Genomic DNA, 25,678 nt, shown 5'->3' with positions numbered 1-25,678 from the left:
CACCCGTCTATGGTTCCTAGGAAGGTAGATAGATACTTACTTACTCAGATCGTACAAGAAATTATAGATTTGATAAGTAGATGACACAATGAAATAAAGAGCACTAAACATTAAAATATTGTAAAACCTAAAGAAATTCTTAATTTTAAATTGGGTTTTTTTTATTTTTGATGTGCTTGGTATTTGGTATGTCAGAGTGCCAGTTACATTTACACATTGTGGTCTCCCGCTAGGCGAGAATACGTGACAGTCCAGTGCGAACAGTTTGACTCATACAAGTATATCGACAAACACAGGTGTGGCACAGTTTTAAGTTTATGATCTAATTGGTATTTGCAATACACATAATTGGTGTCTTTATATACCATAATAAAGAGAATATAGATTATGATTTGGGAACTCGAAAAGGATTTCTTAAGAGAAAGATATATTTTGAGATATATGCAATTCAATCAAATCTAAAATTCATATATTGCAATTTTCTACGTCATTGTAGATTCCCGATTAAGTATGTACGTAAAAGTAAGAAATAATGTATAAGTTTGATCTACATAGCGATTACGTATAAACGCACAGTGACGTTTCGCATCAACCAATAAAATCACAGAATCGATCCGATCAATAAATTGAACTAAACGCATGTTATACGACTTTTATCGACAATTCGTTACGTATGCATTTCGATGAAAAACTGTAATTTCGCGAATTCTACATGATATACGCACAATTATAGTGTGAATGACTTCTCAATAAAACTGTAAAGAAACGTAGCGTAACATAATGGCTACCGATGTCACGTTATCGTTAGTGCGCGTCGACTCGCCCGCTCCAGGGGACTACTTTGTACCGCATTCAGCGGCATTCATTCACATCGTGGTTTTACATTAATAACAATGTTTCTATACAAATGTCTTACATTAACTTTCATTAGTTTCATACTAGTTACAGTTAATACACAAGATGCTGGTACGTAAGAATGCGTTGCTTTATTATTAGTATTTCTTTTTAAAAACTGTTTTTAATTCATTTGTAGTTATAACGAACTTATTGACCGGTGGGTACACGCGGGCTGAGAATATTGAAGCAGATATACTTCTGATGGAACATAAGGTACTTAAAATCGTATTTATTTATAGGTATTTTTGAAACACAGTTTTTTTATACAAGTGACCGATTTGTTATGTTTTAGCTTCGAGCATTACAAGATAAGGTTGACATAAAAATATATTACGAGTGCCACTGCTCGGATTGCATACTTTTTGATACGACACAGCTGAGGCCAACAGTTGAACTGTTGGGTTCGAAGTTGAATCTCCATCTTAATCCTTACGGGAACGCTGAGGTATATACTTTAATTATAGTTATTAATTTATATCTAGATATATCCGGAACAAAATAGTGCATAGCATCTGTCTATCATCGTTAACCGCTCATTGAATCACGATGTATCAAAAAATCATCTTTGTCAATATAATTCATAAGCCTTCTTCCTTGTCAGACCATGGCCTTGAAAACTATTTTTGCAACGAATCAATCCCAGCAATCAAACGAAAGTAGCATTGTAAACTGGGTAAATAGGGTCTTGTAAACTGTAAATAAATAAGGTCAATTGGTGTCACACACAGATAACAAGACTGTCTATTAGGAGTATTTCCTTTAAACATCTTCATCAAAACACAAAACATTATAAGTCGTTCTAAAACAGATACTATACAAAATCTGGATCACTTTAACGGTTAAGTTTAGCAGAGTTCAGATACTTTAAAGTAAAAACTAGTTAGCCAAACTTGATGAAATTTGGACCATAAAAGAGGAAAAAATATGCTTGAAATACCTTAATGAAAAGAGGATTAACAAAATCGGTTCATCCAGTCCGTGGTTCTGAAGTAACGAATATAAAAAATACAGACGAAAGAGAACCTCCTCCTTTCCGAAGTCGGATGAAAAGAAGAATGTTAAGTGCGTAGACTCACTAACAAAACTGCAACAACTGTGCCTCCTCATGGGGAAAACTATGCGATAAAGTGGGCTGAAAAAAAAAACCCAATCCCTGAAAGATCACTCGAAAATTATAGGCAAACGAATAATACGAAATGGTTGAATCCCGTATCACGCAGTAGTCGAGAAACTCTTATTACTGTACCGATGGCGAGGAAGTTGATAAACCAATGAGTATTACAAAGAAAAACAATTGTTACCTTCTATGACAACTGCCAAAAGATTCTTCTTATAACGGAAACATTGAAACCAACCAAAGTAATTACAAAAGCTATACGAATATGCGGTATATTTTGAAGTCCTTACTCTGTTGTGTTTTGACTGCATTTCCTTTTACACTATAAAGTGTGGCCTCGCACATCGGCTTCTATTTTTGGTAGCCCTATAAACAAAGGTGCAGTTTGAAAACAATGGCAGGGATTACGCGTAGGTAACTTTTATAAAAAAGATGAAATACACAATTGATACTCAGAAGTTTTCTTTGAAAATGTCACGTATTCCGGAATCATGTTAGATATGGGTACGGAACTTCTAATAGGTTCCTTAGTAAACTTCAAAAAACACTTTCTTTTTTTAATAGAAGATCACCTTTTCCTCAGTACTATGTAATATTTTTATATCCATCGTATATCGTGAGAATTGTTCATTATTAAATGATGAAATTAAATAATGAAGGTTTATTCACGCGGTGTGTTCGACTCGCGACCCGACCCCGCCGCGTCATGATTAAGGACTCCGGTTGGGTCCGAAACTAGTCGGACAATAAATCGTTGCATCGTTTAATACTATGTAATAGTATGCAATAGTTAACCTGAGTAGAGGTAGGTACTCATACATGACTTCAACCGTAATTGCAGCAATTATCTTCATGTGCCATTTCTTATTGCCATACCAAAAATAACATCTGCTTTTAGACTATAGACAACGGCAACGGTAAATACGAATTCAAATGCCAACATGGACCTACGGAGTGCTACGGGAACAAGTTGCACGCGTGCGCTATCGACCTCCTAGGAAACCAGACCTTGGCCGTCATGTACAACTCTTGTATGATGAACTCCAACCGAAAGGACAAGGGTTCCGATGATAACGCCGCTGATGAGGTAAATACGTAATTATAAAGTAAAGCAGATTGATCGAAAATTTTGTCAAAATTTGATATACTTTTGCATTGGGCATTACTAAACAAGATTTTAATACATTTATTCGAAATTGACTAACAAGTAGCACTTTTAGAATGTCACAAAAACATAGACAGCTCTTGCTGTGGAGAAAACCGCAACAAACTCAACAGCACTGAGTCTATTTCTTTTATTTTTTAACACATACATCTATCAACATTTTGAATTTGTGGTCAGGCTAGAGTTTAAAGTTACTTAAATTATTAAATTACCGTTACTTACTTAAAACTTGTCGTTTGTTTGTTTGCAAGAAAAAGAATTTTCTATTTTCACTCTGGGGACTGCAACACATAGTCTAAAAGCGGGATTGTCCACCTCACAATATTAAACATAGTGTGTTTATATAATCGTGTATGGCTAGCTTGAAACTAATTTACCTTAAAATATTTACAGTGTGGAAAATTATTGAAAATTAATAGTAAGCCGATAAAGCAATGCGCTAAAGGATTAAAAGGCTCATTGCTCCTCAAGGCTTACGGCGACGAAAGCAAACGGGTCGGCTTCAAATTCGTTCCATATATCCTCATCAATGGAGTCCAAAATGACGGCAGCCATTTTAAACGAGATGTCTGCGCAGCGTTCGCTAATCCACCACCGGAATGCTCCAAGTAACACTGATTATAAGGCGGTATCAAAGAAAAACAATAGCATCTTTCCGTCTCGCGATGTTACAGAAACTACGCTTCGGCAAACCTCAAGTTAAAAATTAAGAAAAATAAACGTCCTCATGTTTTCTTTTAAAACTCAGTGTTTTGTTTTACGGTTTGAATATTTGGATAGCTTCCTACGTATTCCACTAATCTGAACTCACTGTAACTGATGAACCATTTAGCCGTTAAGTAAACTGAAGCAGTTTCAGAGCATTCTCTTTCAGATGATTATTAATACGTTTCTTTAACTTTAATTACAATGTTTTTAACCACCTCACACATATTATCAGATTAAACGGTAAGTAGCCATAACAAATTAAATGTATATTTAATAATGTATGAGAAACAATAACACGGACCTACTTTCTGATTGAGGAAATCATGAGACAGTGTTAAATCAGAACTCGCCGAAGTATTTTGAGGGCAGCGACCGTCCATAACAGATAATTATTACGGTGACATTTGGATAAATAGGTAGGTTTTACAAGACGATAAAACATTATCATCCCACAATTCTATTATCTCTATTGGTCATAGGCTATTCAAAAGATATACAAAAATTGTCACCAACTCGTCTTTTTGCTCTCCTGGTAATATCAACTTCAGTCGCGATTAAACCGTGCACAATGACTTATCGCAGAATATTTTTCCTGGTTTTATTTATCGGTGCCGCGAGATGTGTACCCACGGTTTCAACCAAACAAGGTAAGCAGTTAACTTGAAATTATATTTTCGCGCTTGATAAAATGATTGAATAGTAAATAATAGAAAATTTATTTTTGAAGGATGCTCGTCACAAGACTCTGAAGCGAACCCCTCACAAATCAGGAATACTTTCGAAGTAAGTAAGCATTCGACGGAATTTCGACGTAACTTTACCGTGTTTATTTTTCCATCTAAGTGAAATCTTCTTACTAAGTATATTTTAAAACAATTGCAGGTCACAACAGATAGTAGTATTCCTGATATAAAGGACAAAGTGGAAATTAAAGTGTACTACGAGACTTTATGCCCGTTCAGCATGTTGTTCTTCACGTCACAGCTGAAACCCGCCGTGGCTAGGCTAGGCTCACATTTAGACGTACATTTAATACCCTACGGACACGCCAAGGTACGTAAATTTTCACTATCATTAGGTTTATTGTATAATTTTTAAATAATATAAGCAAGCCTAGATAACATGAAATGTAACGCGAAATATGTTCTATTTGAGCTTTAAAATACTTTTACACAATAGTTCGTAGTTTTCGAATATTCCTTGTTCATGAATCCGCGAACGTCAAAATAAGTGATGAATAGTTTCAATGTATGCTGAATTGTGAAAAGCAAATATTTTTACAAATTCCGTAATGGAAATGGATTACGTAGTAAGTAGTGGAGTATTTCAAATCTTATCTCAACTCTATAATTTACCTTAAAACTAAATATTCGTTATAAGAACTGTTGAACTAACGTCGTACCGTCGCGCGTCGTAGAGGCTTTTTGGCTCGATGAATGGATTCGTATGCAAGAGGTTCGAGGTTCGAACCGTTATTCAATGATATTTATTATCGCGACAATTCTAATACATAATTAAGAAACTAAGAATTTTGATAGAATTTATTGTTTAAAGATCTTTTCCAAGCAAATAAAGATTAACATCAATAGTATCGCTTTTAATTTTTACATTTCGATCTTCATGATCAAAGTGACCGTGCTATTAATACCGAAAGGCAATTTAACACTCAACTTCCTAAAGACAGAAATTACAAAGTTCTCATGTACTTAGCCATGAAGTCGTACTGCTTATAAAGTATTATACGCACGCATGCATGGGGAATTACTATAAACGTTTGCAAATTACACTTGAAAGCATAATGTGCGTCTATTACTCCCGCTGAAGTGTCCTCCTTAAGTGTAGTTACAAAAGTATAAATTACTTGTAATTGTTTAAAGGAACTTAAAATACAGACTACATAAGGTATATTATACAATACTGTAAATCTGTAAGTATATTGTCGAAAAAACATGTTAATAAAGAAGAAATCCAACACAAGTTCGGAAATTCAATAGAAAGTTGTTCGGGAAATACGTTTTTGAAGCGAAATGTTGTAAGACTCGTTAGAAGCTATAACAGTTGCACTATAGTATTTTTCTTTAAAGTAGGCAATTAGGTTCACTACTTCCGCACTTAGTTTCATAATTGGGTCATCGAACTTGGTTTCTGTAATTGATCAGAAACTATATATTAGGAAACTCTGCAGTTTTACGTTAGATTGTCCTGTCAACATTTTATAATTTATCCTACCAATATTATAAAGTTTGTATGTATGGATGTCTGTTCCTCTTTCGCGTTAAAACAACTAAACATTTAGACGATACATGGTACACAGATAGCTTATAACCACGATTAACATATAGGATAGCTTTTTATCCCAATTTTATGTACCATCATTTTCGATTTGAAGCGAACGTGCCCGCGGGAAGCAACTGGTATGCTATAGATGGCTTTCAACAGCAGACTCGACAAATTAGAAAAAAAATACGGTAAATTAAAGTCGAAGTTATGTTAATTTCCAGACTAATGCCGTACACGACACGTACAAGTTCGATTGCCAGCACGGTCAACCGGAGTGCTTCGGCAACTTGATACAGGCGTGCGCCATCGACGTCCTGAACGACACCACCCGCGCCGTCAACTTCAATACCTGCCTGATGAGGTCCTTCTACCGCAGCACCGACTACCAATACTTGGTCTCGGTCTTCTATTGGGTATGTATTTTTGTAAGACTGTTGCTGTTTTTTATTGCTTCTAATGTAGGTCATCGGTTTTCTTTTTCGACAAATGACTGTCACTGCTTCTGACACTACAATAAATTCGTATGCCCCAAACATGCTGTAACCAAGCAAAACTAAACAAAATTTCCTCAAGTTTCAGCGGCTCAGCGCTGATTAAATGTGTGACTTTCTTTTTCGAAATGACATTTATTATGATTATCATTGTTAGAGATCGGATGTAACAGATCTGAGAATGTTATCTAGATATACCTACTTGCTCTGGTTTTAATCTACTAGGAAACACTATTTGAAGACTTATAATCTAAATATCCTTGCCAGGGTCGAGTTAAAGGAATGATAACTCAAAATTACTAAAAGACCTTGCTTTACATATTTCAAACTAGCTCTCAAACTTACACTAACTCGAATATAATTGACAGCACCAAGCGTAGACCTAAAATAAGCGGGAACCAGTTCCTGCCTAGTTAAATATAATTCTCACAAAACTGGTAAATCAGATAATGACGTGTTCCCTGAGTTGTTTCTGTCAAGTCTGCGACCAGTAAATGGTAACTGCCATAAATGATTACAAGTTTGTTTCAAGTTTCAACTCCAGTGACTCTCCTACGAAAACGTCTTTACGTAAATAAATTTCTGTTGTTATATTATGCAAGTTTCAAGAAGATAACAGTCAATTTGGTCTCAATTACTACATTGAAAGTATTCCATGAAAATCAATTAGTACGTGAGATCTTGTGAAAAAAACGTTTGAAATTGTATTCACGGTAGCAAGGCGTCGAAAGAGAAACCATTCTTTAGAATATAAATTGCTGCGACAAGTGTGAGGAATAATTACTATCATCTAATAACCTTTTTCGATAGGTATGCTTACGTATATATTTTTTTAAATAATTAATAGATCTTGTATCTTTCATTTCAGTGTGGCTACATAGAAAAAGTCAATGTCAGAAAAATGAAAAAATGTTTAAATAGTAAACGCGGACCCATCCTTCTGAAGGAGTATGGTGACGAAACAACAGCGTTACAGCTGAGCTACGTACCCTACGTGTTGATAAACGGGTCCGAGGACTATCAGGACCAAGCTTCCAGCGACCTGATAGGAACAGTCTGCCGGATGCTGCGGCCGCAGCCTGCTGCTTGCTATAGAAATAGATATTAGTAAAACTCCTATTTATGTTATTACTTATACCATGACTGTGTACTTAGTAGGTATTTAAACTGTTCATTAAGTTGTGTGTAAACTGTGTGATTTTAAATAGCTTTATGATTGCTGTATCATCATAGTAGTAAAGACATTCGACGAAGGAATAATTAAGACAAAAGCAACGTAAAATACCTGTAGTTGTGTGTGCCTGTAACAGCAACAAACTCGTAGGTTGTAGACAAAAGAAAATAAATACGTACACGAGATCTGTGTGGCGGCGCGAAGCATTGCACTATGGAGCCGAAATCCTAAACGGTTGAAACTATTGTTCTGTCGCATAGCCTGACAAACTCGACGGGCTGCCGAACGCTCCCGGGGAATTGTCTGTAGTCTGTACATGTGGAGACTTTCCCACACGCCTCAGCCGCGGCGTCGGCGTCGCCGCGCCCGGGACTCCTGCCAAACTGGAACACTTATTGTTCTCTCCTACTTGCGACGTAATGATAACAGTCTCACCTCTAATATTAACGATATAATGAATATAACACACCTATAAAGTTAATTTAAGTTGACCAAGTCATTATATGTATCATTTATACAGCTGTATTAATAAATTTAAAGATTCCATTTTAATAGACATATTTTTTAAATGCTAAATATAATTTTCTGGAAGAAGAGGAGGTTAATAAAGAACAAAAAATAAACAAATATCATACTTCTAAAATAAAACTGTCCACATCGAGTGCCTGTTCTCAAACTCATTGCCATAACGATAATGTAAGGCGTTGAGAACAAAAAGTAAAAGCCTCCAAACTTTTGACAAAGCATCATTTCACTCACAACCTACATATTTCTGTATCGCACCGAAAACAAAATTCGATTGAGGTCCACTCGGAACGTGTGATATGCACCGACCAACCGAAGGCAGCATGCAGCGGTGAATCATGGAACAAACATTTATTGAATTCGTTTCGTTATGACTAAGAGAGCATTGTGGCCAATGACCATAAATGTTATATTTAAAACGACATACGATAAAACTGAGAAATTATAGGTAAGAAGGCAATGAGTAATGACGTTTAAAAAATGTTCATTCTGACAACGAATACTAAGTGTAATCTTGAATCACTTCGTCATATGAACGGTATTAATCAACGGAACTGTTTACTTTTACTTCTCGATTCCAAAGTTAGACCCCAATGGGAATCAACTAATTAATACTCAAGACACTGTTCAAACAAAGTCTGCTATCTACGGCCGATTCTCTAAGGTCCAATTATTAGAGACAATCGTAATGCTTCATAAATTCGAAATAAATTATTATTGTATTGACCTATGTACATAGTTCCAGTAACTTTTAGAACATGTTGAACAAGCGGAACTATCTGCTCTAGCAAATAAAGAGTTGTACATTCGCTTCGGCTAAAAGCCTTTAATTAAACGCTGTGCTTTTTACAAGAGGCTCAAACTGCAGTGAAATATAATTAATTGTAAATGTTCCGCCGGCGACGCCGGCGTGCTAACTACATACTTTTGCAATACACGAGTACGACTACAATTTCTACGATTTCTACAGGACTGTTATTAAAGACAATTATCATAGACTGAGCAGGGCCCCAATTCTGCTATTTACAATGGCCGATGAATTAATGAAATTTGGCTTAAAATGTAAATTTTCGTATTCTGTTAAGCATTTTTGTACACAATAATTGTAAATTCAGAACGGGACGATACATCCAAGGTCAATACAATTAACTAGCAATTATTGTGTTGGCAAAATGCTTAAGAGAATAGGAATAATTTCTAATTTTATCCAATTGCCATTCATTCATCGGCCATTGTAAAATAGCAGAATCGGGGCCCAGGTTCGACACTCTTACTAAATACGAATACTATTGTTATAGTTTATGGATATTTGCTACCTACCACCAGCAACTTTGTAGGTCTATGAGTAAAAAACCTACTCTCAGAGAAGAAAAATAAAAAAAAATGGCGGTTTAGAGTGCAACAGTAACAAAGGAATGTCCATTACTTTATAAACTTTGTAATTCGTATGTATTCTGATAAAACCAGTGTCGAAATAACTTAACAAAAAGTTTAGAATACTGTATTTTACAATACACGATGTGTTATGCTGACGTTTGATGTATGAACGTGACTCTACATCAAAACGATAATACTGACAGGTATCCGCAAACGAAATCGACAACTGTGTAAAAAGTGTGGCAAAAACTTATTTCTGTAACTGCACACGAATTGTGACTACACTACAATTGGAAACCGTTAAATAACAGGTCACTGGGGTCGGTGTGAAATGGGCTGATTCCAATGCCGTTGAAGATTTTTATGCCCAAAAGTAATTAAGGAATACATTGGATACTTTCTAAACGTATCGCGTCAGTTTCTGTGTTCATAATATCCATTTAAATGGTAAAATGAAAGGATATCTGATTTAACTATTTACGGTATAACAATAGCAGTAAATATCCAAACAGGTTTTCAGCAGGTTTTAATTTCTCTCTCGCACAATAACTCAATAAAGCTCTTTAAATCCACTGACCCACAATCAAATCTAAATATGCATAATGTATGCAAATGCGTATGATTGCAAAAACAAATAATTAGCAAACTCGTTTGTCAAGTTTGTGTTTTAAATTGTGGTAATGTGAAATCCTTTTGAAACAGCTAGCAGTAAAGTGAAACAGTCCTCGTGTGTACAACACAGCGAACGCACTTTCGTACTGAACCGAAGCTGCGCATTTCCCGATTATTATGAGCTTTGACAGACCTTGCATGTTAATTAAAAAGTTTGCTATAAAACAAAAAACTACCGACACGTCGCCCGCAGCATTGCGGAGCTGATTTCTATACGTTCTTTTGTTTTTGTATGAAAATGAACGCATGTGCGTTGAAGCATGAACCCGATGCATCATGGAGTTTATATTCGTAGTTACCGTTAAGTAATATAAATTAACTTATGATTGGGCGAAGGTTATCGTGCCTCGAATTACAATCGTTATGTTACTAAAGGAAGACATTAAAACCGTAGTAGTTTGACCAATTACGCCGTCATGTTTATAGATACCACATGCATTATGAACGTATCCATTGCTGTTACTTTGCGGGCTATTCATTCGCATGACGCTCCCCTATTCATTGGTTTACGCTATAATAGCTCATTACAATAAAGCCTTGACTTCGCAATTGAAATCGGACACCGCCACCGCAAAAACTGGTGTACACATAAACTAATAGAAACGTGATATTTTCACCACCCACCATACAGATTTGTTTACCAATAAAATCATTATATTATAGGAATCGTCTGCAGGATTCGTTGCACTCTCGACAATTGATATTCCTAAGTGCCAGTGTTTCCGCAGATTTCCTTTTCAAATGGCTTTCTTCTGTAAAAATACAGCAACATTAATAAAGTCTGGTAGACAGAAACTGTCTCTGAATGTAAATCACTGGTGGTGCTCGCCATCCATATTACTCATACATTTTGGCTTGCGTCCTTTGGAGAATACAATCATAACTACTTTCTTAAGAAGTGACGTAGATATAATAGTCTGTTACGTTGTGGAGCCTTAACATGTTTCATGTTCGTATTATACGGTATTACTTTCAAGCTAGTGATAATGTTATACATGTATGGAAGTTTCGCTGTGAAAAAAGATAGTTTCTCTATTTCGCGTGTCGTTTGTGACATTGAGTGATGGTGAATGCTGACGCAGGCGCATGGCGCGGCTGCGGCGCGGCGGCAAGGCCAAGGTCCGCTTATTATGTAAATCATGGTGAGCACACGGCACGGTCAGCCACGATAATCAGCACGATAATTAGACTACAATGATAGTCACGATGACACACAACCAGATAACACTCTTTGTTTGCCTAGTTATGAAACCGCTCGGATGACTGTCATTGCTATTATGGTTCCCTTTTTACAACAATCGTTATTTTAATGGAAGTGTCATTTCTCGAAAGCAGAAATCGATTGACCAATCTGATATTCATTTTATGATCACACGTGTCTCTACTACTCACAAGTGATGTCACATTATTGTGTAATTAACATAATATAGAAAGAATTGCTCATGCAGAACTTCATGTTTTATATGAAACCGCACGTAATGTTTGTTTATACATGTATTCTAAGACGAAGATATCTAAATAAATAAGCCTTTCATATGGAATATTAAATATCAATAGTGGAATAATTATGTATGTATCGTTACCCACATGTATATATAAACATAGCAGTTATGACGTCACTACTCGTGTGATAGACAAAATGCGACATTAAGTGGGAATTTATGGACATTCATGGTACGAAGTGTCTCTTCATCAGTTGCCCCGCGTTTTCCTGCTATATAAATATAATTTATGTTCATGACATAAACGCTGAAATGGCAACATATCGCCAGATACGTGGCTGTAGATCAACCACTATTTATGTGGAGCTATTTCTCAATTGATTAATTGCAAAAGAAGTTAAAGTTTATGCTTGGTAATGCCTAGATATCAGTCCTATTTGAGTCGTAAAAAAACTAATAAATAACCCCTATAGAAATTGCTGATAGAATTAAATAGGCAATAGAATAGAATACTGGCAACAAATTGTATAATATCTTAATTTCTATTACAAATAGTCGTATTGTGCAAACAAAGCTTGTAAAAAAGAGGGTGTTTCCTCCCCGCTGGCAGCGTGCCCGGCGACCGGCATGGCAACGTGTGCCAGCCGCCGGGCCGCCACGTGCGACCCACACCGACATTATGAGTTTACTAACAATATTGCACACTAGCCGAGCCCCAAGGATTGTTCCCGTGTTGTTCCTCTTCCCCTACTATTCAGAATAAAAAGTTTCCTACGAGCCAGTGTCCTACATTCTGCCGTTTTTTGCGTGGACGAGTTATATAAATCCATCCGTGGATGCATCAACCTATGTATTTATACATCCGAATGGGTAATTCTGTAACCATGCAGTTAATTCTCCTTATGGTATTAGTGTATTATTAGCAACACAGACTTTCAGTTATGAGCTTTACTTTAAGTTAAGTACTCTTTATTATAACTCTCTTCTTTGTATAGTCAGATTGAACATGGTTGTCCTAGCCATCGCTTGTTTATTGCTACAACCGAAAAATGTAGTTTAATTAAGGACGTAGTTATATTACGTTTAAGTCATCTTATCTATCTGCAATCTGCTGCATCACTATAAAATATCAAATAAGGACTCTCCTTATAAACATTCTCTGTTGCAAAGATCTCAACACTAATACTGTCTCAATTGCTGACTAATACCGTTCTGGTTACTGCAAATATATTTTCTACTTAAAATGGCAATAATTAATAAATATACTTAGTTATAATGGACGCATTTAGCTCTTGGTATCATATAGGTAGGTAGTTAGTGACATTATCACGAAGCGCGATGACTCTACTCATAAAAGTACTAACAAAGAGTCTGTTATAATTTACATAGTTCATAGCATTTAGGTTCATATTGACATAACAATTACAAGTTATTTAATATATTGTGGCCCGGCTATAATTAAACACCACTTTGCCGTGAATAGGCACGTTTATGGTTGTCATAATAAACAGGCTGAAGCCACCATATTATTACACACTTCATAATCTACAAGTGCCATCCAGAAAAATAAACTGTTTCGTTGTGAGTAATTAATATCTGGGTCGGACGTAGAGAGGTCAGTCTTCATTAACGATGTTATCACTATGATTTTATGCGCAAGGTTTTAGGAAATCGCACAATTAGGCTTTGGATTGATCACTTGTGCAATACAGATATGGCTGGCCGACCGTAATGATTCATAATGGTTCATGCAGTAGGTAATTTTATTATTGTTATCAAGGATCTAATCATAATTATAGCAGGTATGCTAACGTAACCTGATATTTATTGGCGCGTTGTTAAATTAGCACCATGAGGTGGTGTTGTACCGAGGTGAGCTGTTATGCCTGTTATGCCATGATATTCAACACTCTGTTTAGCTTTGTTCTACGTATTACGTTCTTATTATTATGTAAGTATGTCTATTCTCTTCAGGCGTGTAGTAATCGTACGAGACTGTTGCTAAAGGTGTAGCGTGTATGTATTATACTGTTGGTTTGACTTTATAAATGGCATAACTGATGTGTTAGGTGCTAGTTGAAACTTTTGACGATCAAAAAGTTTTTTTACTTTCTTTTCATCATTGTGAATCACTCTTGCATATAACAATAAACTACAAACGCTTTCTTTGCCGAGGTAGACACGGTGCGTTAAATTCTTAACAATAAGGACAACAATGTGATGGAACGTTATAGAAGGATGAGAAGGACGCGCCTTCTCGATGACGTCACAGCCCGGTCCGGTTGATTCATTCATCCGCGTCCACGCCCGGTGCAGGTCGGCGAGAGGCGCGGGCGCGACGCCCGAGCCACCGCACTGATGCGCTTACGCATTCGAAACAAATCGCCTATAACCTTGTCTACCAATAACGACCGAACTGAAGTCAAGAATGCATACTAATTCCTAAATGCCCACAAAAGGATAATAACAGCGTCAATCGTAATCGTGAATGAAATTCGTTTAGAATATATTTCAAGTTTTACAAATGTGGCTCTGGTCACTAAAATTGTTGATTTAGTGGAGGATGCGGTAGGTAAGAATGAGTAATAACGTTGGTGTCAAAACACGTAAGTATGTATAATATTGAGTAATTCTGCGAGCACCAAACGAGTAAGTAGGTGAAGCGTTTCGGAGTAAAACCATCGGCAGGCGTCGTCAGCAGTACAACGCTAACGCACAGCAGACATTACTAATGATTACCATGACTCTGTTCGCATTGGCGAAGCTACGCACGTCCGTCAAGGTGCGCGCACTGGCCATCCGGCGCGCATATTCTTAAAAAAGCCTTCGACGCCGCCGTGACCACTCAATATTGTTATTGATTAAACCGTTGTGTTCCAACTTGTCACAACAAGTATTTAAGATACTTCAATCTCAAAGGGTCGTTGCCCCTAATTTGAATAGAAATTATACATAATATATCAAACAATGACGTCGCATCCTGTTCATTAACGTGCTAGCAATATCAGTGTCGCACATGCCATGGAAGCATTAATCAAACCAGTGATAAAAGGTTCACTGTAGTGCAAATATTACAGCAGTAAATCACTGTTTAGCTGTTATTGTATTGCAAACTATATATCAATCATCGTTCACTTAAATGTGTAAATTATAAACGTGTCATCGTAATTATAATTCGTCTCGGACATTAAAGTTCCTTATTTTTTTGACGACTTCGTTCGAAATTATTTTGAAGCGTGTAGTGACACGGACGTAAATTAATCACTGAATCACACGGCAACGGCACCGGTTCCGAGAGTTTTTGTTGGATTTCCAATATACATTTACGATACTGTTCAAAATTACTCATGACGAGCCCGAAACACTCATATTTGACCTCTTTAAATTTAATATGATGATTTAAAAAATATTATTCAAGGAAGTTTTTCTCATACTGCTTAAGTGGTATCCTTATGGATCAATAGATACAAATAACCAAGGTACGGGAGTAGTGGGCTCCACCACAGTCCGCGTCCCCACGGATGATCATTAGGGCAGTGTTGCGGCACACGCGTGCGGCGGAGGCAGAGGTGAAGAACCTGCGGGCCTCGCGATAAGCCGCCAGCCGTGTTTACTCGCTCCATGATCATTATAAATCATATACGTAGAGTCAACCTCTGACCCCTCGTTAGTGTTTGATGCTCTACTCAGTCTACTCCAATATTCAACCGAGCGAATTGAAATAGAACTTGCAGTAACATCATCTTTAAAGCACTAAATCATTACGTGAAGCTCTTTGAAATTGAGATAATCAGAAATGCCTGATCTTTGTTTATGTAATCTATTGTATAAGTTGAATAAAAGAGTCCATCTGGCTAAACTACCATGTTTCAAGTTTCAATTTATTTGAAAGTTAAATTATGTATTTCACTTTTCGGTATCATAATAAGCTGCAAACAGAATACAGGAGATACTTATAAAAGGTAATAAACAACTCGAACTCTACCAAAGAAACTTAAATTAAAACTGTAACAGAATACGAAATACAGTAGAATATCACCAATAACTATCGAAGAGAAACTGAGCTTGTTATAAAATGAGCAGTAATAAGTAGTGGCCGACTGCGCTGACCACCATTTCCTGCGATACAGGCACACACAGGCCGCGTCGGGCCTGCCGCGTTGATAAACGCTCGTCACTCGACTTCCGCTACGACCCAAACGAACTCACATCTCCAAGTCACAGAACCAGACACTATCAAGTAACAACTGATACATCACAAATATTAATTAAAAACAATTTTTATCAAAACATTTTTTTTTGTGGGTTTGAGAACCTGATTTCCAATTTATATAGGGTATACAATATCAGTATACAAGATTTAGTTTTTGAGGTCGCCAAGCCAAAATTACCGTGCGCGAAGAGTCGCGGTTTCAATATTCAGTAAGGCAAACCTTTTTGTTATCTACGAATGCTGTTCCTGAGTTGTTTTTGTGCTTTTAAGGATAAAATTACTATTTAGGATAAAATGCTTATGGTAACTGAGAGTAAATGTTCCTTAACTTTATAGTCAAACCTAGTTACAAAAAGAAAGTTAAGATAAGTATGAATAGCTCGCAAAATGTATCAAATGTTCTGAATGCGGACCACTTTCAAGTCGTACAGCGATAATGCGATGTCATCTAATATTCGGGTCAATTGCCTTACACGATATGTTGGGCTAGTCTTCGATAACACTATTTAAACTGGTGTGCTACCGACTATGTATGTAAACATGGAAATGATAGTTACATAAGTTATCGCTACTGACACCATTTGCACTATTAATAAAGTCATTCATATTTGCGCTGCACGGTTGTTAGCAAATTAAATTCGTGGGACTGATGGGGCATTCGCGAAAACTGTGACACAACGTAATGACGACCAGTAATTGCAAATTCCTATTTAAATTTAGATAGCGATAAATAAAACACAGCTGAAGATTCTACAAGGAAGCAAAATTTGCAAATCATAACTTTTTATACAGTAGATTGTCCAAGTAAAATATTGAAGATAAAAAGAAAAAAGGTTGATTATTTGCATCAATAGGTACAATCTCAATGATAATAACTTGCAGGCGATGTTATTATAATTATAATCACCGTAAGACCGTGAAACATCGCCACAAATACTTCTTTTTTTCTCTCCGTCCAAGTGCTTCCTGCCTATGAGATGATTGATATTAGATACGCACAAAAACTGGTTTCTACTCTACCTGCATCTGACCAGTAAATTAAACAAGAGGGCGTTTATTGCTGTGTTAAGTCTTGCATGGATTTTCTTACTTCATTCAATGTCAGAATCATGTTTGATTTAAATGCATCAGTAACAATAGATCTTTAATTTAAATTACGTGTATGGACGTTCTCACGGAATACATTCGAGCCCTAGAGGCTTCCATGAAAATGTTTCAGAGCTCACACATTCAATGTAAATTGAATAAGTCAATGACCTAAATAAAAACAAGTGACATACAAACATTTACTAGAAATTGCAAATCACTCATTCGCTTTGCGGTTTTTCACGCTGAACAAATAAATCAGTTTGATTAAACTACTGAATAAATTTCAGACAAATTATATACAACAACTAAATGGAATGAACGTTGATATGAAACTGCAATTTGGTTAAATTTTATTTACTTACTACCATGACGTATATTATATACGAATTTCAATATACTGTGCAACATTGCAAAACCACAACAATAAGTCAACCGCATAACGTTATAAAAATTTCGTATGCAGACTGTTTATTCGTCATTCATTAGGAATCAAGTGGCAAGTGATTCATGCCTCTTTTGCTAGACCTCAAGTCAGTGTCGGTACCGACAACGTCGCATCCGCTTTCTTTGTATTAGTACAGAAATGGTTAGCGTCTCGGTGTGTGGATGATAGGTGTCGCGACAGTGGCGCCGAAGTCCCGATGTCATGGCCACGCGCGCTTGCGTCACGGTGGAGACGAATGCTTGGCAAGGAGACAGTGGTGCACGCGCCGCTGGCGCCGACCGACGCCTTCTCCGACCACTTATCTGGCTTCTGACAATCTGAGACCAATTAACATCATTCAAGGAATCAGTTCTGTCGATTTGCTTTTCCCTGAAATACGTTATTTAGATTTCGATAGTAATTATAATTATTTATCTATATTACGAAGCCATATCTCTAAATTGCTCACAGAATCAAAAGATAGCGTATGAAAAATAATTTTATCAAGCTGTGGATTTATGTTCGAACTTCTATACGTGGCTTCTTGTACTGGTAGTTTCTATACAAAGAGTCACAAAAGTAACTTGGAGTATCGTTCCGCCGATAAAAGATGTTTACCAAAGATAAACTTTCTATGTGGAGTTGTGGACACTCCCGGTCTCAAAGGAACTTCGTAAGAAGAATAAATTAATAAGGCAGCAGCAAACGCACCAAATATGGAAGAACAGGATTAATTTTAGTAAACCATCGACGGTAGCGACGCAGTTCTGCATAATAATTCAAGGTAGTATTAATTTATACACATATTATCGAGAACTGGTACGCTGTAATAAACGTCCATAATTGGTATGAGCATAGAATTTTAAAAGGTTGTAATAGCATCAATAGTTTCGGGGAATATCACAGTATACAGGTAACCGAATAATCGCATAGCAACGTAATGCAAATGGACCAAGGCCAAACAGTTCCGTGCGCTAACAGATTTTTCGATAATTGAATCCAAAACTTCCATTATTCACAGTGCAAATAGCACGCGCGCCCTTTGGCATAGAGCACTAGGCAGCGTAACACAAAGAGGACACATTTTGAAAAATCTCTTTTTATCAAACAAATTTTGCAACGTAGAAATCAATGTGTATACGGAATAGAGAGTTAAAACCCTTACTACAGTCGACGTAACACCGGTAGTACACACCATAGTTGGATAGCTGCTGCCTTTCGAGATTCCCAACGTTCACTGGAGAAACTATAAACGTCTGAACTTCCTTCCAGTTATTTGCTTCACACGCTGAGGGAAAGTAACGATTCACATGAAAAATGTATTGACACTACATGACATAAGTTATGTTTAACATAACACCTAGGTAAAGTTTTAGTAATTTTCGTATTAAATTCACTCAGAACATTCACGAATGTACCGGAATATGTAAGTATACTTATATTTCCTGCTCAGTTCATTAGTGGAATTTCAGCACTAGCAAAGCTTTTAATGGAAGCGTACAAAGCAGTTTTATTTGAAATCCATTCCAGCCGTTGTATATTGGTCTGGATTCACATCGTTTACACTGACACGCGTAAACAGAGGAGACGGATGACGGGGCGGCCCGTCCCACGGCCCATTATTTAAATCCCTTTGGACGTGAGTTCCATTATCCCCCTGCGCCAGCACTAGCCCTTGAGTGAGTGGACATGACGGACCGGCAAATGCGATGTGCATGAACAAAGAAAATAGCCCCTTCCGTTCCGATGTGGCCACTACTCCGTAAACGACTCCGCTAAAGATCGCTGGAAAAATTTCCTCGAGCATTGTTTTAGATATTGTCTGTAGAGGTCATGAACTAATAAAGAGCATCTGGGGTCATTTTATTGGTTCTGTATTAAAAAAATAGAAACTGTTGTACACTGAATATTGCATTATCACTTGCAGTAGGTAGGTAGGTATCGCACGGTTGGTGAATGCAGCTGAAGAATTTCGTAAGAACAACTCGAGTACAAAAAAAAATTGGTATTATTCAAAATCACTAATGAAATAATTAATTTTAATTTCGATTGTGACTGTAAGAATAATAGTTAACTCAATTAATTAAAACTAATTGGAAATTCTGGAAATCGCAGTTGTTACTTACCTACTACCTACTGGACTAATTACTCATTGTATACAGTATTATTTGCAATCGCAAGGAAGGAAAATATTGAATAAAACCAATGAACAGTATTATTTACTAGCAATAAGCAAAATGTATTTAATTATCACGATAAACCAATCGGACTACCAGGTTTTATAAATAAAAGCTATGTTGTAAATGTACAAGATTGGGAATGTTGTTATTCTCTCTTGTGAAGAGAGCTCTTCACTGTGTGAAACGGAAAAATATTTGAATTCATTGGAAAAGTTCTTTAACAGAACCTTACTGTAATTACCCTTAAAATAATGTTTAATTACCTAGGTATGAAGTTGCTTAATAACTGTATAACGTTTTGAAGTGTATGGAAATACAAGAATCGTATTGTAGATTGGTCTGGTTACACACCCTAGTAGGTAAAGCGAAGGAAAATCTATTTCCGCAATTATCAAGGAAACAAATACTTAACGATCATAGAACCACAAAACAGCAATGCGAGTAGAACAGCAATACTTTGTAAATAAATTGACATACAGTCTGACAAGAAGAACTTGTTAAGAATTTTCTTTTAGTTTTCACTTCATTTTCTTAGTATTTGTCGGTCTGTGAACTGATAACATCGCAATGTAAACAGCTAAGGATTCCCTGAGCTATGCGGTGCTCAGATGGCATCAACCCGCGTTATACTGGACACTCGCCAAATCACAAATAAAAGAAACTGCTGGCGATCAGTTTGTTTGAACAAGTGCTATAAACTAGAATACAAATGCAATACTCATACTTTAAGAACTTACCTCTAGAATTCGTTGTTAATCTATGTATACTAATTTCGTCGTTTTGTCTGATAGTGTTCTCCAAAACGGCTATACCAAGTTCGATAAAACTATTTAAGAAAACCTGGTTAATATACAGTAGAGGCAGTACGTATACAATTTCATGGTTAACGTAGATTTTTTGTACAAATTTGTCGCTAACGACGTCGCACTTACAAGGCTGAAGCCAGTATTAATAATGTTTTGATTGCGCTTCTACATGTAAGGATAAACAATATAAAACGCAATATTAATATACATTGTTGTACATCCATCATAATAATGTCTTGACCATGGCTTGGTCGTAAAGGAAAAGGGACAAACAAATAAAACTATTGACGAGCAAAACTCCATTTCTGTGAGTTTCGTAATACTGAAAAAACAGTAAACATAACATACATACTAAAAACAATATTCAACACGAGTTTTTCCTGAAGGTCCAACGGACTTTGACCCTCATAAAATCACCATATATGGAAGGTCTAACCACTATTCAGTAGGCACTGGCCAAAGATCAATCCCCTAAATATTTACGTATCACCTTGAAACAATGAAGGGCCGGTCACAAGAGTCACGTTGTATTAAATTGTTAATATCTCGTTAACCTTTGAACATTGGCTGTTGTGCTTATCGATCCGCATTAGAATCGAAATTTCGTTTTCTTTCGTAAAACCACCGTACAGCCGTACTCACTATTGTTTTGTTTATAACTAGAACCATGATGGAACATTGTATTCGTAAATAATTCGATTCGGTTGAAATCCGTTATCCGAATAACCAACTTTTTGCATAATAATCTATTGTTTAATGGAAAATTAGGTCACGTTGTACTCTCATCTGTTTGGTCGAACATTCCTTAGAAGTGTTCTACATAATCTGGTGACGTTTTTGTTTACTTTAATTAAATTAAAATTTAACGAGTACGTACATAAATAACAAACACCCAACCACCGAACACACATCAACTCTGAACAATTTTAATGCAGGTATAGATAGGTATTTTTAAACAACCAAGCGTTGAGATTACCTATGAAATAAGCTATCTGGTTCATCTGCAATGATTTGCAGTGCCTACCTAAGTGGTCAAGGCGAGGTAAGCAAAAGTGTTTCAATTAGTAACATTAGTGGTTAGCGAAGTTAGGCGCAGCTGTTCGGAGGGCCGGGGACGTAGGCAGGGACGGAGCGACAGTAATTATCGCGGCCGTGTCGACGACTCAGAGGAGATCGTTCACCCCGGGGGTCGCACAATACTCAACTGTCGGGATCGCGCCGCAGCTATCACAAATCTGGGACGGCTGCACGCATACACTCGTCTCGCAGCGCGACTCGCGAGTGCGTCAGCCCGCGACCGACCCGCGCCCGCGGGACCGCGCTAACTTCATAATTGCTCCCCACTAGGTTTTCATGTCATTCGCCACCACAACCACTCAACTGTCGATACCAATAGCACACTGCTGTATCGATACGACTGCTATTCTGCTGTATAGATACCGCACAGTTGACGCCCTATCTCTGGTTGTTTTACTCTTCTGTACAGAAAATATAACAGTCAACAAATATTGTAACGAACATTAGACCTCTGTTTTACGTCAGTTTTTTCAGTTGTCTTTAAAAGTATCACACCAGATTGACTAAAGGTTTCCAAGTATACCACGATATTATCTGTGGGTTTAAAAGGTCACTCTTTTACTTTACATCAGGAAAATAATAAGTATAATTTTTCCTTAAACAGTGTAGTAATTAGCGTCGCTGCGGCTGATCCAAGTACCTACTACTAAAGCCACTAAAACAACGCTTATTGTAGTGAAATGATGTAGGGCGAAGGGAACGTGTCAAGTGTATAGGGATATTATAATAGGTAACGATGAAGGTAGGTGCGTGTAGTCTGTGTCGCAAGCCGGCGGGCGAGGCGCTGCCGCTCGGCTAATCGCGCAAGTTGACGGCTCACGGCCGACAGCCGCCCACTCTCCGCTTAAACCCATATAAAGTATTCGGAGCTCAACTGCACAATAATATTCATATTTTTATACAAGCCAATGAAGCAATATGCTAATTGAGAAACAATCACCTACTGACATATCCTTTCGAACAAAGCAATAACATTAAAACCCTTATTTATGTTAACCATGCAATATGCCTTTGTTAATTACGATTATTGCCAGTCAAACAAATGCAGAGAGAGTGTTTTGAAACGATAATGTATTTATAAATCGGTCGGTACACAAGTAGAAATCGACATGTGCAGATATGGACACATCCTTTTTAACGATATGTCGGTGCGCACTTACTGCTGGCTGTGAGGCCTCGTATGGTCTAGTGCATTCTGCTATCAAACTCATTTAAAAAAACATAAGTATTTTAACTCCTCTTAAAACGACGAATAAATAACGTGTATCGTAAAGTCCTTGCTTGTAAAGCAACAAATAAAGCGCCGTGTAACACAATAAACATAGCATTTAGTTTACAAGCAGACACAAAAGACAACAATTTAAAAATAATTGACAACGAGTCACACACTTGTATAGCGTCCAACATTCTTAGCAGAGCTGATCGGTATTTCGTAGAACACAAACGTTTATGTGGTGTAGCACTCGAAGTGAAGTCAACCTAGCATTGTTCTAGTCTTCAACTAGTCTATCAACATTCCGCGTCGGTCTCAACAGCCAGCCGTCGGTTCTAAGACAGGATCGGTACGATTCGCGGAGTGGCGGCGGTTTTATCACCATATAAAACTGAAGCCCGTCATGTATAAAAGGGGACCCGTCCTCTGTGTTATTATAAGGTCGATTGTGTTCAAACAATAAGTCATTACATTTCTCGGCTTTGGCGGATTCCCGCGATCTCGGCGAACTCCTCCAGTAATAATTACACTATGACAGCGTTAGTGAAAGCTTCCTAGTAGACACGAAATTGAGACTATTATTTACCTTCGTCACCATACAATGGGCGCTTCCTTCTGTTTATACACCTTTACGCTGTAGGAACCCAGCAATTTAAACTTTCTGACAAATTGCTCTAAGTACGCTATCAAAACCGAATTTGCAGAAAGTTAGCATGTACCATGATTAGGAAAAAGTTAGGCCTACGTCCCATTACTTTAAAACTCTATATCCCTGTTGAAGAGATTTCTTTTCTGATTTCTATGCACGGTGGCAGTTAATTTAACTTGTTTTCTGCAATGCAAGTCAAAATCAAATATACTTTTCGTATCTAAAATTAAAATCAAAGCCATTATCAGACTACGTGCACTGCTATGCAAATAAATTTTATTAAACTACGTAGATACTAATCTAAACTTATTCTTTAACAACGCTTAGAACTTAAAAATACGATGTAAGAAGAAACAACCTAATTATTAAAAACAATTAATCGTAAGTCGTAATCAGTTGTAGTGTCAATGACCTTCCTTATCAACAAGTGTCCCATTGGTCCACTTAGGCGACAGACCTATATTTAATACTTATTATATTATTTACTACTTTTATTTGCCCTTACTACTTATCGGATTTTAATATCACTTTAACGATAACGTCGTATAAAGTGCGTCTTCCGCGCCACTTAAATCGCCTTTTCGTTTCGTATTCTTTATAATGCAGTATAAATCAGTTTTGCATCGGCGAGAGATGAGATGCCAGCATGTACGGCTGTGGTCATTAAGTATATCAGCCATGAACCCACCTCTCAAGGGAAATAAGTCTGAAGACACTTTATTATTCCATCTTTATACACTTTCTTTCGTGTTAATCTGGTAGTAAAATCCTGGTTAAACTGCGTGATTCTCAACACATAAGTCCAGCTAACAGGCCTAACAGCAGTGTTTTATTATTGTGACTATTATTACATCCTCCAGAAATTCTTAAAATCACACATGATCGACATCCTCCTAAAATGTTTGATGATGATAGGAAATACTAAAATTAATTAATTTGACTACGCAGAAAGCCTTGGAGGTAGGGATACAAATATCTAAAAGTACAAATCAATGGTTAAATGTTGCTTGATTAAAGTCGTAAAAGAGGTAGTTACACATAAAACGATGTCAAAAACTCCAAAAGAACTAGTTAAGGTCAAGGTAATGCCGATATAGTAATGAAACATCGTCGCAATCTGTCCCTAATTTCCACCGCTACACTTACGAAATATAAACAGGTAAATCAGTGATTAGTTGATTACGTACCGCAGATTTACAGCTGTGGTTTAAAACCAATTCAGCACTAACGGAAGCTTTGTTTTACTCGTCGGAGAGTCAACAGTGATTATACGTATGTGGATAGGTATCCTATAACTAGATTTCAGCTCGTAATGGCACGGTTGCGTGTCTGTTTGGACGGCGGGGAGAGCCGCGCGCCCGCCGCGCACGCTCCTACACACAGCTTCACAAATGAGTTAATTAATCATTGTTAAACATCGCCTAATTCCAACAATATCACTGACCTAATAATTGCTCCTTGTGATGAAACAATCACACATACGTTTGTTGAGCTCATACATACATATGTAGGTTCGTATTTAATTAATGATTGTGTGTATTAATATCTTCATGAAATAGTTCCAATTGTATTTGATCTAGTTAGAAATAAGATTTGGCTTCTTAACCTTCAGCAGAGAAGTAGGTGGCATGAAATATGCAAACTATAAATATAATAAACGAAGAATATGCAATAATCTATTTCAAAACTTTGCTTAAAAACATCAAACAACAGTTTCTGTTTAACGCACAGTTGATGTTTGACTTAAAGAAAACAAAACTCAACCCTTGGACATGTTTTGAACGTCTTTATTGTTCAACAGATTAGTGACCAAAATTAGTCGGTTGCGGGTAGTTTAAACAAGGGAACGGAAGACGAGGGGCGGTGAGGCGGCGCGAAAGGAGTTGAACGCAAATAGCGACGTGACCCGGCCATTGACTCGGTTTATCCTAATCCGTCCCACTACTCCAGTTCAGCCGAAAGCTGAGGACGCGCAGCCACGCCACAATCCCGCGTACATTTTAGACTTCGACCAAGTCTAAACACACATGAACTTTCACATGACCTAATATCGCAGCTGTGTTGTCTTAAACGACCATCTGCACACTTGCAATAACACGACACGAAATTAATTCTATACTAACCACAGTACACGGCCTAAACTTCGACTACTTAAGAGAATAATTCATCAAATATAAAG

General features: G+C 37.0%; 2 protein-coding genes across 3 annotated transcripts; both read left to right on the top strand.

Moving 5' to 3' along the window:
• The first annotated feature begins 707 nt into the window (after nt 1-707).
• LOC113497021 (GILT-like protein 2) lies at nt 708-3,922 on the top strand. Of its 2 annotated transcripts, none has more exons than XM_026876452.1 (5): nt 708-966; nt 1,016-1,110; nt 1,190-1,342; nt 2,913-3,101; nt 3,573-3,922. In XM_026876452.1, exons 1-5 carry the CDS (start codon nt 894-896, stop codon nt 3,789-3,791), a joined length of 729 nt encoding a protein of 242 aa, XP_026732253.1. In that variant the 5' UTR covers nt 708-893; the 3' UTR covers nt 3,792-3,922. The 2 variants fall into 2 exon arrangements, with proteins under 2 accessions (XP_026732253.1, XP_026732254.1); XM_026876453.1 differs by having other exon boundaries at nt 729-966; nt 1,034-1,110.
• Nucleotides 3,923-4,012: 90 nt separating this feature from the next.
• Nucleotides 4,013-7,775, top strand: LOC113497020 (gamma-interferon-inducible lysosomal thiol reductase-like). Its single transcript, XM_026876451.1, has 5 exons — nt 4,013-4,534; nt 4,615-4,670; nt 4,770-4,940; nt 6,389-6,580; nt 7,527-7,775. Exons 1-5 carry the CDS (start codon nt 4,456-4,458, stop codon nt 7,764-7,766), a joined length of 738 nt encoding a protein of 245 aa, XP_026732252.1. The 5' UTR covers nt 4,013-4,455; the 3' UTR covers nt 7,767-7,775.
• Nucleotides 7,776-25,678: the final 17,903 nt, after the last annotated feature.

Source organism: Trichoplusia ni, chromosome 8, assembly GCF_003590095.1.
Source record: "Trichoplusia ni isolate ovarian cell line Hi5 chromosome 8, tn1, whole genome shotgun sequence".
NCBI lineage: Eukaryota > Metazoa > Arthropoda > Insecta > Lepidoptera > Noctuidae > Trichoplusia > Trichoplusia ni.
The sequence above is the reverse complement of the archived record's forward strand: the minus strand, read 5'-3'. Positions and strand labels throughout refer to the sequence as shown.

Bases quoted from the DNA above. Each gene is read 5' to 3' on its own strand.
- LOC113497020 (XM_026876451.1), top strand. From the start codon at position 4,456: ATGACTTATCGCAGAATATTTTTCCTGGTTTTATTTATCGGTGCCGCG. The intron at 4,671-4,769 runs GTAAGTAAGCAT...AAACAATTGCAG, and splicing joins AAATCAGGAATACTTTCGAA to GTCACAACAGATAGTAGTAT. The intron at 6,581-7,526 runs GTATGTATTTTT...CTTTCATTTCAG, and splicing joins TGGTCTCGGTCTTCTATTGG to TGTGGCTACATAGAAAAAGT.
- LOC113497021 (XM_026876452.1), top strand. From the start codon at position 894: ATGTTTCTATACAAATGTCTTACATTAACTTTCATTAGTTTCATACTA. The intron at 967-1,015 runs GTACGTAAGAAT...TTTTAAAAACTG, and splicing joins AGTTAATACACAAGATGCTG to TTTTTAATTCATTTGTAGTT. The intron at 3,102-3,572 runs GTAAATACGTAA...AAATATTTACAG, and splicing joins ATGATAACGCCGCTGATGAG to TGTGGAAAATTATTGAAAAT.